Here is a 13,839-nt window from a genome sequence, read left to right on the forward strand (position 1 = left end):
TTTTTTCCTTTTTTTGTCATAGTGCCTTTGACTTGGTAAACATTCATCTTTTCCATGATGCTTCCAATTTAATTGCTTGGGAAACAAGCCCATCGGTTTACTCAGGAATACGGCATAAGGCTCTTGGCTATGTACTTGATAGGTATGTATTAGCCTTTCCTGGCCTCTTTCAATCTCTGTGTTCATAAGCAGCATATGAAAGATGTTTCAAATGGCACACAGAAATGCAGAGGGTTTTATTCTGTCACTGTTTTATTCTGGTTACTGCTTGCCAGAGTTTTCTAGACAGTGCTGATTACAGATCACTTTATGACACTTATTCTTCAAAGGCAAATTACCAAATTACTGATCTCGGGGAACCACTCTGAAGTCACCAGAACTGCAGAGTAGAAATCATACTTATTTTCTAAATGTGTTAGGTAGATTAGCTTATTTTTAGACTATGTGGACTCTAATAAAGCTGCCATTCAAGTGCATCTTCTGTTACAGAATTACAGAATAATTCCAGTTGGAAGTGGCCTATGGAAGTCCCTTATTTATCCCCCTGGTCTGAGCAGGGCTGGTTTCAACAGCTTGTCCAGCTGAGCTTTGAGCAGCTCCAACATGGTGGTTTGTAGCTCCTCTGGGCCACCTGTTGCTGTGTTTGACTATCCTCACTGTGAAACTTTCTGTCCCTATTACCCAGCCAGAATTTTCTTCAAAGTGGGTTTGTGTCCATCGCCCAGATCTTTGGCATGCATTGCTGACCAAAGTCTGGCTTTTTCCTTTCTCTAACTACCAAATAGATAAAGCCAGCAACAGAGTCCTCTTGTAGACAACTTTTCTGCAACCTGAACAAACCCAGGTCTTTCAGCCTCTCCATGTGGGCCCCTCCACATGGAGCTGGTGGTGCTGTAATCTCCACTCCAGCTGGGTGCAGCAGGCAGTTCATCTTGGCAGTAACACAGCATTTGTGTATAGTCACCACTGGTATTAATAGCCACGTGGGTTCTAATGGTATTACAGAGCTGGTTCATCTGATGAGTGGTACAATACAGAGGAGTCCCAAAAATACCCAGAAATTTACAGCTGTCCTAATTATGAAGTCAGGAGAAAGACAGCTTTCTCTTGAGTAAGAAAAGAATGTTTCTGCATGGGCATTGGTGTGTTGGCAGAGTGAACAGGTATTTCTCTTAGGAGGTGCCAGTCGGCTTCATGTTTGCCTGAGAAACAGAACTTCAATGTGTCTCTTCAGAACAGCCATGGCACACGCTGCAATCCACGGCATAATGGGGTGCTTAACACAAACTGCTGAGCCTCGAAGGAATATGGAACCAGAGCACTTTATGTGCTGTTTTTATGCTCTGAGCCCTGCTGTCCAGCAGCCCATGGCCGTGTGCCAGGGTGCTGTGTTCAGAAGACTCTTTAACAAGACCCCCAATGACCATGGGACCACTGCTGCTGTTCCCTGGAGCGAGGGCTGGGCAAGGGGCACCTGGCCGGCATCACCTCTGTCCTTCCCCAGAGTGAGGAATGGGAGTCCCAGCCCAACCAGGGGTGGTGAGCCCCATCCTGCTGCCCCACACAGCCTTTTGGCTGAGGCCACATCACTGGCAAGGGCCAATCCCTTGCTGGCTGAGGGGAGGGGAGCACGTGCCTGGCTTCATGGGGAACCACTGCCCACAACGGTCTGCGGTGCCTCTGCTGCCTGGCATCTGCTCGCAGCCTCCCTGTGCCTGGCAGAGGCGTAAGGGATCCCCATCCACAAGCAGCTGTCAGCTCTTCTGGCTCTCTCTGGCAGCAGCCTGGAAGTTACAGACACTCCTGAACACAGCAGTTCATGTGTTGGAAAATACCTCATTGCCATTTTTCCCTATGTAGCTTTTCACTGGAAAAGGTTCTGAACTGTTGTAGTGGAGTGTAAATGCCTTTCCATTCATGTCCTCTCTCAAGTTGCCTTCCTCTCTGTGGGTTTTCTGTCCTGTAAGAGCAGGTAGGTGGGATAGTAGAGACTGCCTTTCCCCCAGCAGGGGGCTGAGCGGGAATTTCTCCAAACGGGAATTTACCATCACCTTTGGGATGATCCAAGGGTGAACAGGAAAAAGCCAGTATGCCTTTCTCCTGTATCAGTTGCAAAACCTGCTCAAACCATTCAAAAATGCTGGAGGCACCTGGAAGGTTTGCATAGGTAGCATATATATAAATATATAAAAGATCCCTGATTTACAGAACAGGGACACAGGAAGATCAGGATCTGCTCTCAGCACAGTCTGAGTGCATATTCCTGAGTTCTGTTGTCTAGAGCAGTATGGGATTTTTATTTCATTTTTTCTTGGCTTCATTGGTCTCCTCTCCTTTTTTAATGCTTTGCATGAGGAAAACCTGTGCAAACCTTTTGCATTATTTATTGCACACTTGTTTGCAGCATACAGTGTGCTTCATTAGCTAATTTTGACTTTGGACCTCCCACGATGCCCTGGCAAGGGTTAGGTAATAACACTGTAGTATTAGTGTCAGCTGTGGGTCAGGGATGTCACGATGGTATATCATTAAAATGTGACACTGCCAAAAACTGCCCCAACTCCCCTGTCCTTAGAAAAGGAGCCCTTCGATTTTGGGTTGCACAGTGCCATAGCAAGCTCACCGTGGATGAATTGTTCATTTTGAGGGAGCAGCCAGCCGCAGATCCGGACCTCCACAGTGCAGTGATGGGCTGGCAGGCACAAAGGGGGAGTTCTGTAGCGCAGTGAATAATGGGAAGCCCCTTTCATCGGCAGGACTAACCTTTTGGCAGCCACCAGCACACTCTATTCTGATCTGCTGATTGGGGAGGACAATACACTGAAGCTTACTTTGAATGAATGCTGCCACCAACAGTGTCCCCATTCAGGGGCTTTGGGAACCATCTTTGGCCATTGTCCCCCAGCACTCCCCTCAGACAGCAGGAAAAGGGAAAGTGAGAGAAGCTATAGGGGGAAAAGTACTTCTTTTCTTGGCTTAAATCTCTCTTTAAAGCTTCATAGATACACATTTCCAGCTGAGCTACTGGAACTATGCAGTGTCAGATAAATACAGAAGAGAGAGGTTTCAAGCTGAGCTTTCAAATCCCCTTATCTGCATGAACTAATAATGCAGATTTAGTGCTGTTAAAAACAGAGACTGATAAGTCTTTTCCTTTAAAGCCTTTAAACTGCTAAAGAGCATTTAACAGCGATGCAGTTCAAACCCAATGAACAATGCTGAGAAGGAAAACAGTTTAATGAGCTAAACCTTCACTGAATGAAACAGAAACACCTTCTCACAGTTGATTTAGGTCACTGTGGGAGTCAGTGAAAGCTCAGTTGTGTTCACGCTGCATCTTCATAAACATGAGTTATGTACAGCCTTTCATCTGGGCAGCAGCTACCACAGCAGTTTGGGATGCAAACCAGAAGAGGGTTTGCAAATAAAGCTTGGATGGATGAATTTAACTGTTCAGATTGACAGGGAGCTTGATATCTCCAAAATTATTTTAGCCACAAAGTTTTAAAGCTTAACAAAAAAGCTGTGCAACATCACAGCATTGCTGAGCGAGGGGAGGTTGGGGGAAAACCAAGGAAAAAGCATTGGGCAAATGATATAAAGTTGTGCTAAAATTCTTCTCCTGGGGAATTCTGTTAGTAATCCTAATAGAGTGTTTGGGGAGTAGAAAGGTTTGTTCTTTTAGCTTTAATGAAGGTTGAGCTTTAATAAAGTTACATCTGAAGTGATTCAGCTTTAATAGCATTAAAACTAATTAAATAGAAAGAAGACCACTTTTAAAGGCAGCTCACTGGTATGTGCTGAGCCAGATTGCATTTAATATTTGCTATTTAGCAAGGGAGAAGATGTGGTGTTGGATTGTTGCTTTATAGACCAAGAGGATTGGAATCACACTTGTTAAACAAATATTTGCTTGTATCTTTACAAAAAGATACACAGCATATATGTAGAAAATTGAGGTGTGTATTGAGTCTCTGTCTGCACCAATGTAAACCCAAACCGAGCCCCCAGAAGTCAGTTATGTTGTTCCAGGTAGACACGGTACAGTAAAACTGAATTTTCTTTAAAATGAGATAAGAACATCTGCTTTATATTTTGTGGGGAAAAAAAAAATTCTTCAAGGCCCATTTTGGATAATTTCCATGTACAGTTAGCCCTATTGGCATAATGCTTGTTTTTTTGTATTTTCTGAAGTTGGAGGGTGTAATCTATTGGTGAGAGTGAGACGAAAAATAGTTTACATTTTGGTTTAATCTTTCATGCATCTATTGTAACTAATGCTTGTGCATATGTCATATTAATTAACCATATTGGCATATTAGTCATGTCCTGTAGCCACTTAATAGGGAGAAGTGTATGAATGCAATAGCCAGGCTGGGGAATGAGGAAAAAGCTGCAGGATGGGGCCCTTCAAAAGTGTGAAGGAGAGTTTGGGAAGGACAGGACGTGAGGCGTTAGCCTGATCCCTGGCTCTTGGCGTGCCAGCCATCTAAACTTCCTGAAATTACCTCAAGCATTGAGATCCATAAAATGAATGTGGTTTTTTTTTAAGGAAAGTGACAGTGCTCTTCTGTTTTCCTATTGAAATGTTCCCTGGCCTAGTTCAACAGAAACATTTTTACATTACAACTGTGAAATCTTGGCATAAAGCTCCCCTTTGTGCCCTTCATTATTTTCTCACAAATATAGTCCATTGTCACATAGCTGAAGTTAATTTGATCAACATTGGGACATTTAACTTTTATGTCCGGTCAAAGGAGCTGTTTCATGCTCATTTTGAGTATTCAAAAGAAATGATTGCCAGAAAAATAATGTTACTATTAACAATTCAGAGCAATTAGTTTCCCAGGGAGAGGCAATGTGATGCACCGGCTCCACACAACTATTCTTTGTCATTTTATGGATGCTCATCAGTCAACTGTCACCTCTTCTCAAAGACCCCTCCAATCTAAATGTTTCTCTTTGGGCTTTTCCCAGAACTAGCAGCTGAATGAGCAAAAGAAAAGCCACTTAGTTTCTAGGCAAAGGAAAACTTTGCTCTAAAGATCTGGGTCATTTGGGAAGATCCTCAAAGCAGCTCGCTTTAGGCGGGCTTGGGATTTTTTTGTTTTGTTTTGGTTTTGTTTTTTCTTTATTTGTTTTTTGCCACAGTGATTTTAACATGAGCCTTCAAATGAGTAGTGAAATTTCTGTGTATTTAGATAGAAAGCACTCCCAGGGCAAATAAACCTTCCAGCCAAATGTCTTCTAACAAAGGTTTAAACCCCTGGATCACATTCAAATCGACAGCTTTTCATTAAACACCCGAGGCTCAGGTCATTAATATTCAGTCATTCTCCCCCTTAAAAGAAGGTTAAGTGCTCTCAAAATTAGTGTGTTTGGATAATATGCTCTTTAAAGAGTAAATCCAGCAAAATTGTCTTGTTACTTTCAGCCTGTCAAATAAAGCCGAAGTCACTTTTCCTTGCTCCTTGTTTTTCTGCTGGCTTGAGCTTTGGCATCTTTGATGCAGTTGTCAAAAATTGAACTCGTGTGTCCTTCCTGTTGGCACAGACACATTGTGAATTTTATTTAGGTTACATTTTTAGCAAGAAAGTATTTTTGTGCTGGTATGCATTATAAGGGAAAGTATACACTAGTATAATTTTAAGGACACAATAAATGTAGTTCCGTATCAGGTGAATGATAATTTTTGGTCATCCTAGTCAGTAATTTTGCCCTTACTCTGTTATTTTCAGCATTTGGAGCTCTTTTTTTTTCTTCTCTTCCTTTTGGCGTTAAAACCCAAACAGGTTGTAATAAATTTTCCGTATTCATTATTCAAATGGTAAATACCTGTTTTTTTCTCCTATGATAAATCTGTGTGGACAGTTGGGAAGCAAAGATCTGAAATCCAAAATCCAGACCTTTTGATACTTGCAGGTATCACAGAGAAAGGTGTCACTTAAAGAAAAAATAGAGTAGATGCACTAAGCCAGTTTTTGCTGTACCTGGCCAGTGGGAATAGAATTGTGGCTGTTTCAGAAGAAATGCTGCAGGTAAAGCTCTGAGGATTCCTGGAGGGGTTTTAGCCAATTCTTTGCCCACACAGTCCCTGTCTGGCAGTGTGGATGTGGATCATCATGACAGTCTTGTGGCACTCAGAGCCTCCACTTCATCTTCACTAAGGGCTTTACTCCTTTTTGCCTGTTTTCCATTAACAGGATCTCCTGGAGCTGCCCTGTTGGCCGCTGTGTCTTTCTAGTAGAATGTAAGTTCTGTAAGCACAGGCAAGGTTGGGTTTGCTGCAACAGTCCTGCTCTCAGGAGAGCATGTGTAATTAAACGTGATGCAAGAAAAGAGAATGCCTCTTTAAAAAGAAATTACTGCAAATAACTTGTTGCCTGCTTGATTTTGCTCAGAAAGTGGCTTTATATGAGAATGTGCAGAGTGCATCACGTTCTCACTGAGTTATATTTCTCTCTTTACTGTAATTTATTCCTTAGAGAGCCTGGAGCTGGATGAAGATAACTCATTAGTGTCCAGCTAAAGGTGACACTGACATCAGCATCCATTGTGGTCTGTGTCTTTTCAAATCTCCTATCCTATAGCCATATCTTCTAGGATGGCTATGATTCAATTAAGAAGAATCTATATGGGCTGTTGATCCAATTCTTATTCATTTGCAGAGAAATGAAAATAAATTGCTATTGTGATTTTATTTACAATGCTGGCTGTGAGCTGATAGTTATAAAATGGAGAATGGTTTAAAGAGCCCCATTCTGCTGCCAGTGGAGCCTACAGGCACCAGGCCGGTAACCACCTTGGAGATTTTGACTCCCACAAGGTGGGAGCACTGTGGAAGGAGGTTGTGGGCTCTGCATCCTGTGTTCCATGTCCTGGAAAGACAGATCATCCCTGACAGGGAAATACTCAGATGTGAGGGACGGTGCTTCCAGCCACTGGTCTGCCTGTGCAAGAGCTGGAGCGGTTGCAGCTGGCGGGGCAGACATTGTTCATGGCTGGATAGGTCAGTCCATGTGGCTGCCTCACCTGTTGTGGAGCTTCTTTATCTTCATTCCGTTAGTGTTGGGTTTCAGATGCAACCAAGATGAGTCAGTTTCTCACTCCAACAAGGAAATGGGTCCTGCTGCTTTTATATCCACTAGAATTTTCATTGTTCAAACCTAATGTTGACAGCTCTTAACTTTTTTGATCACCATGCTCTTTGGAATTCTCTTTAGCACTTCAAACATGTCTGTCCTCACCCCTCGTTTGTTCCCTCTCTTAGCTCAGTGCTCCACTATAGTGTGATTTTCAAAGGGATAATGTAGAATTGGTTGCTCATGAGCTTTTCTCAGCATCGAGCATTGTTTAGTCCTTTTGTTAGTGAATTTTCTCCGGGTCTGAGCCATTTGCATTGCCCTTTTCTAGAAACATTTGGGTTTATTTTTAATTCACAGTCCCCTTGAGCCCAGCTGTTACCCAGGCCCGGATGGTGGGAGTCTGCAGGTCTCCATCACTGGCAGCTCTCTGTGGATGATATGGCTTGTGTCCTGTCACCATCTGCTGCCCATGCAGCCATCACAGGAGATGGAGCTGGAAAAGATGCTTGTTGTAGGTCTGGGAAGACCCAAATCTGGCAAAATTCCTCAACCATCGCACTGCCCTTTCTGTCAATGAGCTGTTTAAGACAAACAGTGTCTTTAGTCTGAGTTTCTCTAGATGCGTCACAAAAATACTTACCTCAGCCTTAACAATGAATGGATCAGTATCCTGTTGCCACATATCCTGGTTATTTCTGTCTCACTATTTGCACTTTTGACACTAAGTGACCACAGGATTTTGGCTTAGGTCCCCACATCTGAGCCCCACAGAACAAAAAGCAGGAATTGGGATGTCTTTGGCCTCATGCAGAGAAAGGTAGGGCAGTTACCTGCTGTCTGCTGAGCTCCAAGTGTCACCAACACTGAAGAGCTCAGAAATGATGTGGAAGGATGTTAATATTCCATGATAAAGCAAAGATTCAAAAAGACATATGGTTTCTCTGGTTTCTTCTTGTAGTTTGCTCTTGTATCAGCTGAAGAGCATGAAAATTTCTTTGTATGCTAACACTGGAGCTGTAGCACTGTGTTGTCCTGTAGCAGAATTGACAAGTCCTTACATCATTATCCAGGGCTGCTATTTCATTAGGCGAATGTCAGTGTCAGGTAAGATCATGGGTTTGTCAATATAATGAAAATACCAGTCAAGTGAGGAAAAAGTCACAATTTTCCAGCTCTAAAAATTGATTTTTATTGCTCTTCTTGTAATCCTTTCTTTGGATTAAGTATTTATTATTGATGTGGTCTTTCTTTTAATCTTAATAGCAGCTGACATTGTAATTAATTTAAAAATACAACATTTTTGCCCAAATGGCACTATATTGAAATTAAAAGTGAACATCACATATTAGTTAAACAGCCCTGGCAAATGTCTTGAGTGCTAAGATGATTGCCTAAGCTTCTTGACAATTCCCTTCATCTTGCTGTATGGTGCTTGACCTTTTGAGATATTTTGGTGTTATTAATAGGTTTTAGCCATTATATCAGAAAGAACAAGGTACAGAAATATCATAAACTTTATCTTTTTAATGACGGCACTACACCACCTTGGGCATGCCAATGAAGGCACTTCCATTATGGCTTTTGAGGCACACTTAAACTATCAGTCACCAGGTAACATGTACTCAGAATTGATGGGGATTTTTCTGGAATTTGAAAATTTGGTATTTGAAATTGCAAAAGGGTGCGAGCTGAGCACCATCGGAGCTGCAGAAGGGAGCTGATACACAGGAGAGGACAGGGTTCTGTTTCAAAGCTGTCTCTGAAACCTCTGCTGGAGGGAACCAGTTCTCAAGGTGCAGGTGTTTGAGCTGATCTCTGAGTAAAACTTAAAAAAGAAGAAGCAGTGCAGATAGGAACAGCAGAAATCCAACCGGCCACACAGCAATCCTGTGTCTGGGTTGGTGTAAGCCAAAACCTAGTATTTACATTCTCTTGATCAGTTCCCTGATGTGGCTGTAGCAGGAGACAGGTTTCGATGTTGTCGTTCCTTAACTTTCCACCAGAAGTCACTGCAGGAGCTGTTACTACCTCTGGCATTATAGATCCGTGGAAAAGGTGTGTATAACCTTGTTATCCATAGGTCACCTGCCACCTCCCAACCAGCTCTTGGCTTCTGCCAACAGGATGGCCAAGTCACTTTTCTAAACATTCCCCATTGGGGTGAGATCCTGACTGGACAAGAAAGGTGAGTTAATCATGCCTTTGGTGCAGTGACTCCTGCCATGGACAGGGACAAAGGGTCTGGGCTCCTGTACCGTGCACAGCGAGTGCCCCACGTGTTCCCTGAACGCTTCACCCAATGTGAGAGAGGGTTTTCACAGCCCCTGTGGGGGCAGAGCCCAGCGCTGCTTTTGCTGTCTCAACTCCAAACAGAACCTGTGGTTCCAAGCTTTGCACAGGTCAGCAGTAAACAAGGTGAGCAGTTTGTCGTGAGAAATGATGATCGCACCAGAAGTAAACTGATCCTCTCGTCTTGGTGTGTCAGTTGTGATCCTCATATTCCTTCACTTCGGAGAGGACATTTTATACAGGCAGTCACGTGTTAAGGTCCCTTGATTCTATGTCCTTTGTAAAAGCTTTTGTGTCTGTAACTCCCATGTGCGGATAATGCACAAAAATAAATAGATTGTGGAGAGATAGTATCTTACCCCAGTAGTTGTACAAGAAAGATGGAAGGGCTCATATTAGCTGGTATTTATCTTAAACACATTTAGTTATTATAAAAATTTGCTCACTGAATAAAATATGACTTGACCTTTAGATTGTTTCTTCCCAAGAAATGTGACAGTGTCCCTCCTTCTCCCCCATTCAGCCTGCTTGGCAGAACTGCACAGTTTTTGTTTTGTTTTGTTATGTTATTGTTGTGTTTAAAAAAAACTAAAACCCTCAAACCCTTCTTTTCAGTGCTGTCAAGTTAGGATGAATTGGCCAGGGAGGCATGTTTATAGACTGTGTGAAGAACTTTGTCTTTGTGTGGGAATGCTGGTGACACTGGTATGGCTTGCCTGAATGAACTGCGATGACGCGGCTAATAAGGTGTCCTGCTGAGCGTCGCTGCAGCCTTTCTCAGACCTCCCACCTAATGCCATTCAGCTCCAGCTCAGTGTAGCTAATTTTTCCCATTCCCTCAATTCTTTAGGCCTCCTTACAAACAGAAAAGTCAACTTTCACACCGAGGAGAAGATAAGTGCTTTAGGAAATAATCGTGTAAACAGAATGTTACCTTCTGACCTGATGCTGATACCTTGGTCTGGGACAAAACCCAGCTGGCTATTGCATTCGACATGGCTATTAAAGGAATAATGCTGCTGATCCTCCTTACAAAGTGCCCTGAGAAATGGTTTAGCCAAATCACAGTGCCTCTTGTCACACTGAATCATGTTCAGCTGCTCTCTTCCATGACCAAATTGCTGATATTTAACTGCTTTCTTGTCTTCTCCATTCTGTGGAGGGGGGACAGTATAGGAGGGGGGAAAGTGTGAAAGCAAGGGGAAGTTGGTCCTATAATTTTCTGGCTGAATTTCGGTGCTTTGAAGTGTGTATACAGTGCCCATACAGCATTTATAGAAGAGGGGCATTTCATCAATTAACTTTACTTGTAGCTACTATAATGAGTACTTTAAAATAAATTGCAAAAGGATTTCAGTGGTTCCAATAACACAGAATTGTTCACTTTAGGACTGCACTGAACCCTGTTGTGTGTAGCAAATGAAATTAATTAGTAGGCCCAGATTTCCAGTAGGATTGAGAAGAGGAACCTCTGCTTCTTCCTTCTTTTAGTCTTGGTAGGGATCTGACATTTCCTAAGTGACTTTGGGAAAACTTTGCCTTCACAGTCCAGGTGGCTGACACTGCCACCCAAGCTGAAAGGTCTGTCCTTACGACAGAGGAATTTGGGGTGCCCAGACTCCCAGAGCAGACCCTGAGCACAGGCTTTTGCCGTGGCATTTGTGTGACCTCTCCCTCAATCGCCTGTGCTCGGTCCGGCCCCGCTGCCATCCCAGCCAGGCTGGTCAGCCCAGGCTAAAGCTGCACAGCTCGGGGAGGTCAGAGGTTCCTCATAATTCACCTGATGCTCCCAGAATAACAGATGGTTTTGTCACAGGACAGCATGTCAGGGTCTGCCATGCCAAAAGCTCTGCTGAGGGGACAAGGTTTGCTTGAAACCTGACTGAGACAGCAGAGCAAGGATGTCTCCATTGCAACACAGGAGCTTCTTTCTGGGCCTGTAAAGCTCTTGCTGATTCCCAGAGTGAGCCAAACTGCAGCTGTTAGACCAAAATAAGAATTATTGCAGCAAAGAAATTGCAGCAGTACTTTAGTGTTAATTTGCAGTGACAGTCAAGTTTACTCCTTAAAAAAGGTACGAATCATGGATTTAAAACATTCGTCAAAACATTTCAGCATGGAGCTAACTTGGACTGTAAACTGTACTTGAAAGTAACAATTGCCTGAATGTTTCCTTCTTTTACTGCCCTGTCATGGCTAAAAACCTCTTCGGCTCTTTCATTCAACTTGTCTGCCACTTCTCAAAATACAGCAAGATGTGAAGACAAACACTGATCCATCCAGTGCAGAAGACTTTCAGTGTAGTGCCATCAATTAAAAATGTAGAATTAGTTTTAAACTATTACTAAAATATATTAAAATAATTAAGGTAATGTGTTCCAGGCATGAAGAGTCTGTTATCAAAGACTCCTTGTGCAATTACATGTTCTGTGTTTTTGGAACTGGTAGAGGAGAAATCATCTGTGGTGTTTATAGTTGTGTGCTCTAAAGTTTACCAGGAACATCAGTAAGCCCAGGTGGGAGCATGCTTTTTTCCTAGTGCAGCTGATTTGCCAATTTGTTATATTGATTTCCAAAACGTGCAGAAGATCTTTCTTTGGTATGTTTTAAATGTGAACAAACTCTTTTCCCATAAGCGATTCCTTCTGGAGCAAGAGCAAAGGATGAGAAGGGTGAATGTGTTCTTCCACCCTTTTCAAAATGAAGACCTCTTTCTGGAAAGGAAGGGCTGGCTGTCATCTGTTGGAAGAGTTTTCTGTTTCATTTACATTGAAGTTTTGGATCCACTCTGAACCCCTGTCCCCTCCTGATGGCCCTGCCACAGGTCACAACAAGCAGCATGGCCAGCGAAGGCATTGATGATTTGTTGTATGTGCTGGCATGTGGAAATGTGGAAGGGAAATATACCTGTGCCTTCTGTACAGTCATGAAATCTTTAACTGAGTCACCTGTTTTGTCATAAGCTATCTAAAGTTGTACAGGAATAGAGCCTTTGAGTCTGCTGAAACCCCTTGGGATGAGCTGGTAAAAGGTGTTAAAGGAAATTGCACTGGGTCCTCCCACTAAAACCATAGGATTTATGTTGGTGACATGGGTTGGCTGCGTTCTTTTTATATGGTTCAGATTTATCACTTCATTGAGTGATTCATGGCAGCGTTTTTAAAGAAGTATTTGATTCGTGGTTAAAGGAAGGATATTTTTTAGAAACAAAAAGCAAAGGAGAATGACATAGATTTGGAAGCCTTCCTAGTTTTTCTGCAAGCACTCATTCATTTTTCAAAAAAATTGTCTTCTGAATTCTCAGTTGCCTGTACACGTGTTGAACTGTACGTATTTGTGGTTTAGAACATGGAAACACAAGAAATGGAGGACTTTTGTTTAGCTCTCACCCCAGTCCTAACACTTTTCCCTGTGTCCCTGGCCAGACTGGCTGTGTTTGCAGTGCCCCATTTCTGTCCTAGTCCCCTCAGTGACAGGCAGCTTTTCTGCATGTTCCCAGGGGAGGGGATATTGCTGTACTCTTCTTTATTGCCATCTCCTTTGCAGACTTGTGGTCTGACTCTGAAAGCACAGTCGGGAAAACTAGTTCTCGTGCCATTGATTCAGGGCAGTTTTAGGCACCAGAAAGTGTTTCAGCACAGAGCTATCAGAGTTCCAAACTGCAGAAAGAGGTCTAAGATTTGGGAACTCTTGAACTAATAGTAAGTTCCACTTACTAATAGTAAATAATGGCAAGGACAGTAGGTTACATACATGTATTAAGTTGAGTCACTTAACAGAAATTTCATTGTTAGGTACCCCACATCACTTAGTAAGTACATAAATGTGTGCGTCCTTTGCTGTGCCACTGTTGGGAATTTTCCTGTACACCTGAATTAATTTCACCACCTGTGAAAAGAGATGTGTCAGAAGCCACTTGGAGCATCATTCTGAAGAAGTAACATTTGGATTCTTACTTTAGTCTGTCATGAGACACTCTTTCTAAAATGTCCAACAAGCCAAGCTACAGGGGGAGAAACTGGACAAAGTTATAAATTGTAGAGCTGGCATTGATTTGTATGCAAATCATGTTTAAATCAGGTAATGTGCAGGACTATGAAATGACTGAGTTTTAATTAATTGATCAGAAGCAGACTAATCAGCTGGTTTGTTCATCAGTTTGGAGACATTTTCACAGACTATTTTTGGAATAGTCTGTTTATTTGGAAAATCTGTCTTTGCATAGTAGAATCACAGGCATGGTTCTCCTAGTCCCAGTTTGTTTCAAGAGGCCTTCAATGGACCTTGATGTCATTCCTGCAATATCTGTCATTCCTGTGTCAGCAGTAAATGGCAACGAGCAGAGCCAAAGCTGATACATTAATCGGGACAATTGGCAAAGCAAAATCAGTTGTTCTGATGTGCAGGTTGTGGATCCGAATTTGCAATGATGGTGTTAGCAAATATGGCAATGTAAATGGTTTAA

General features: G+C 42.6%; 1 protein-coding gene across 4 annotated transcripts in view; it reads left to right on the plus strand.

Annotated features, from left to right (window-relative positions):
• INPP5A (inositol polyphosphate-5-phosphatase A) overlaps window positions 1–13,839 on the plus strand; it is a 191,573-nt gene that overhangs the window by 111,549 nt on the left and 66,185 nt on the right. For all 4 annotated transcript variants that reach the window (XM_069020329.1, XM_069020331.1, XM_069020328.1 and 1 more), the window contains exon 8: window positions 23–142. In XM_069020329.1, coding sequence (XP_068876430.1) covers window positions 23–142 — 120 coding nt within the window. The remainder of the gene's footprint in view (window positions 1–22; window positions 143–13,839) is intronic.

The sequence above is a fragment of the Aphelocoma coerulescens genome, chromosome 6 (assembly GCF_041296385.1).
Source record: "Aphelocoma coerulescens isolate FSJ_1873_10779 chromosome 6, UR_Acoe_1.0, whole genome shotgun sequence".
Taxonomy (NCBI): Eukaryota; Metazoa; Chordata; class Aves; order Passeriformes; family Corvidae; genus Aphelocoma; species Aphelocoma coerulescens.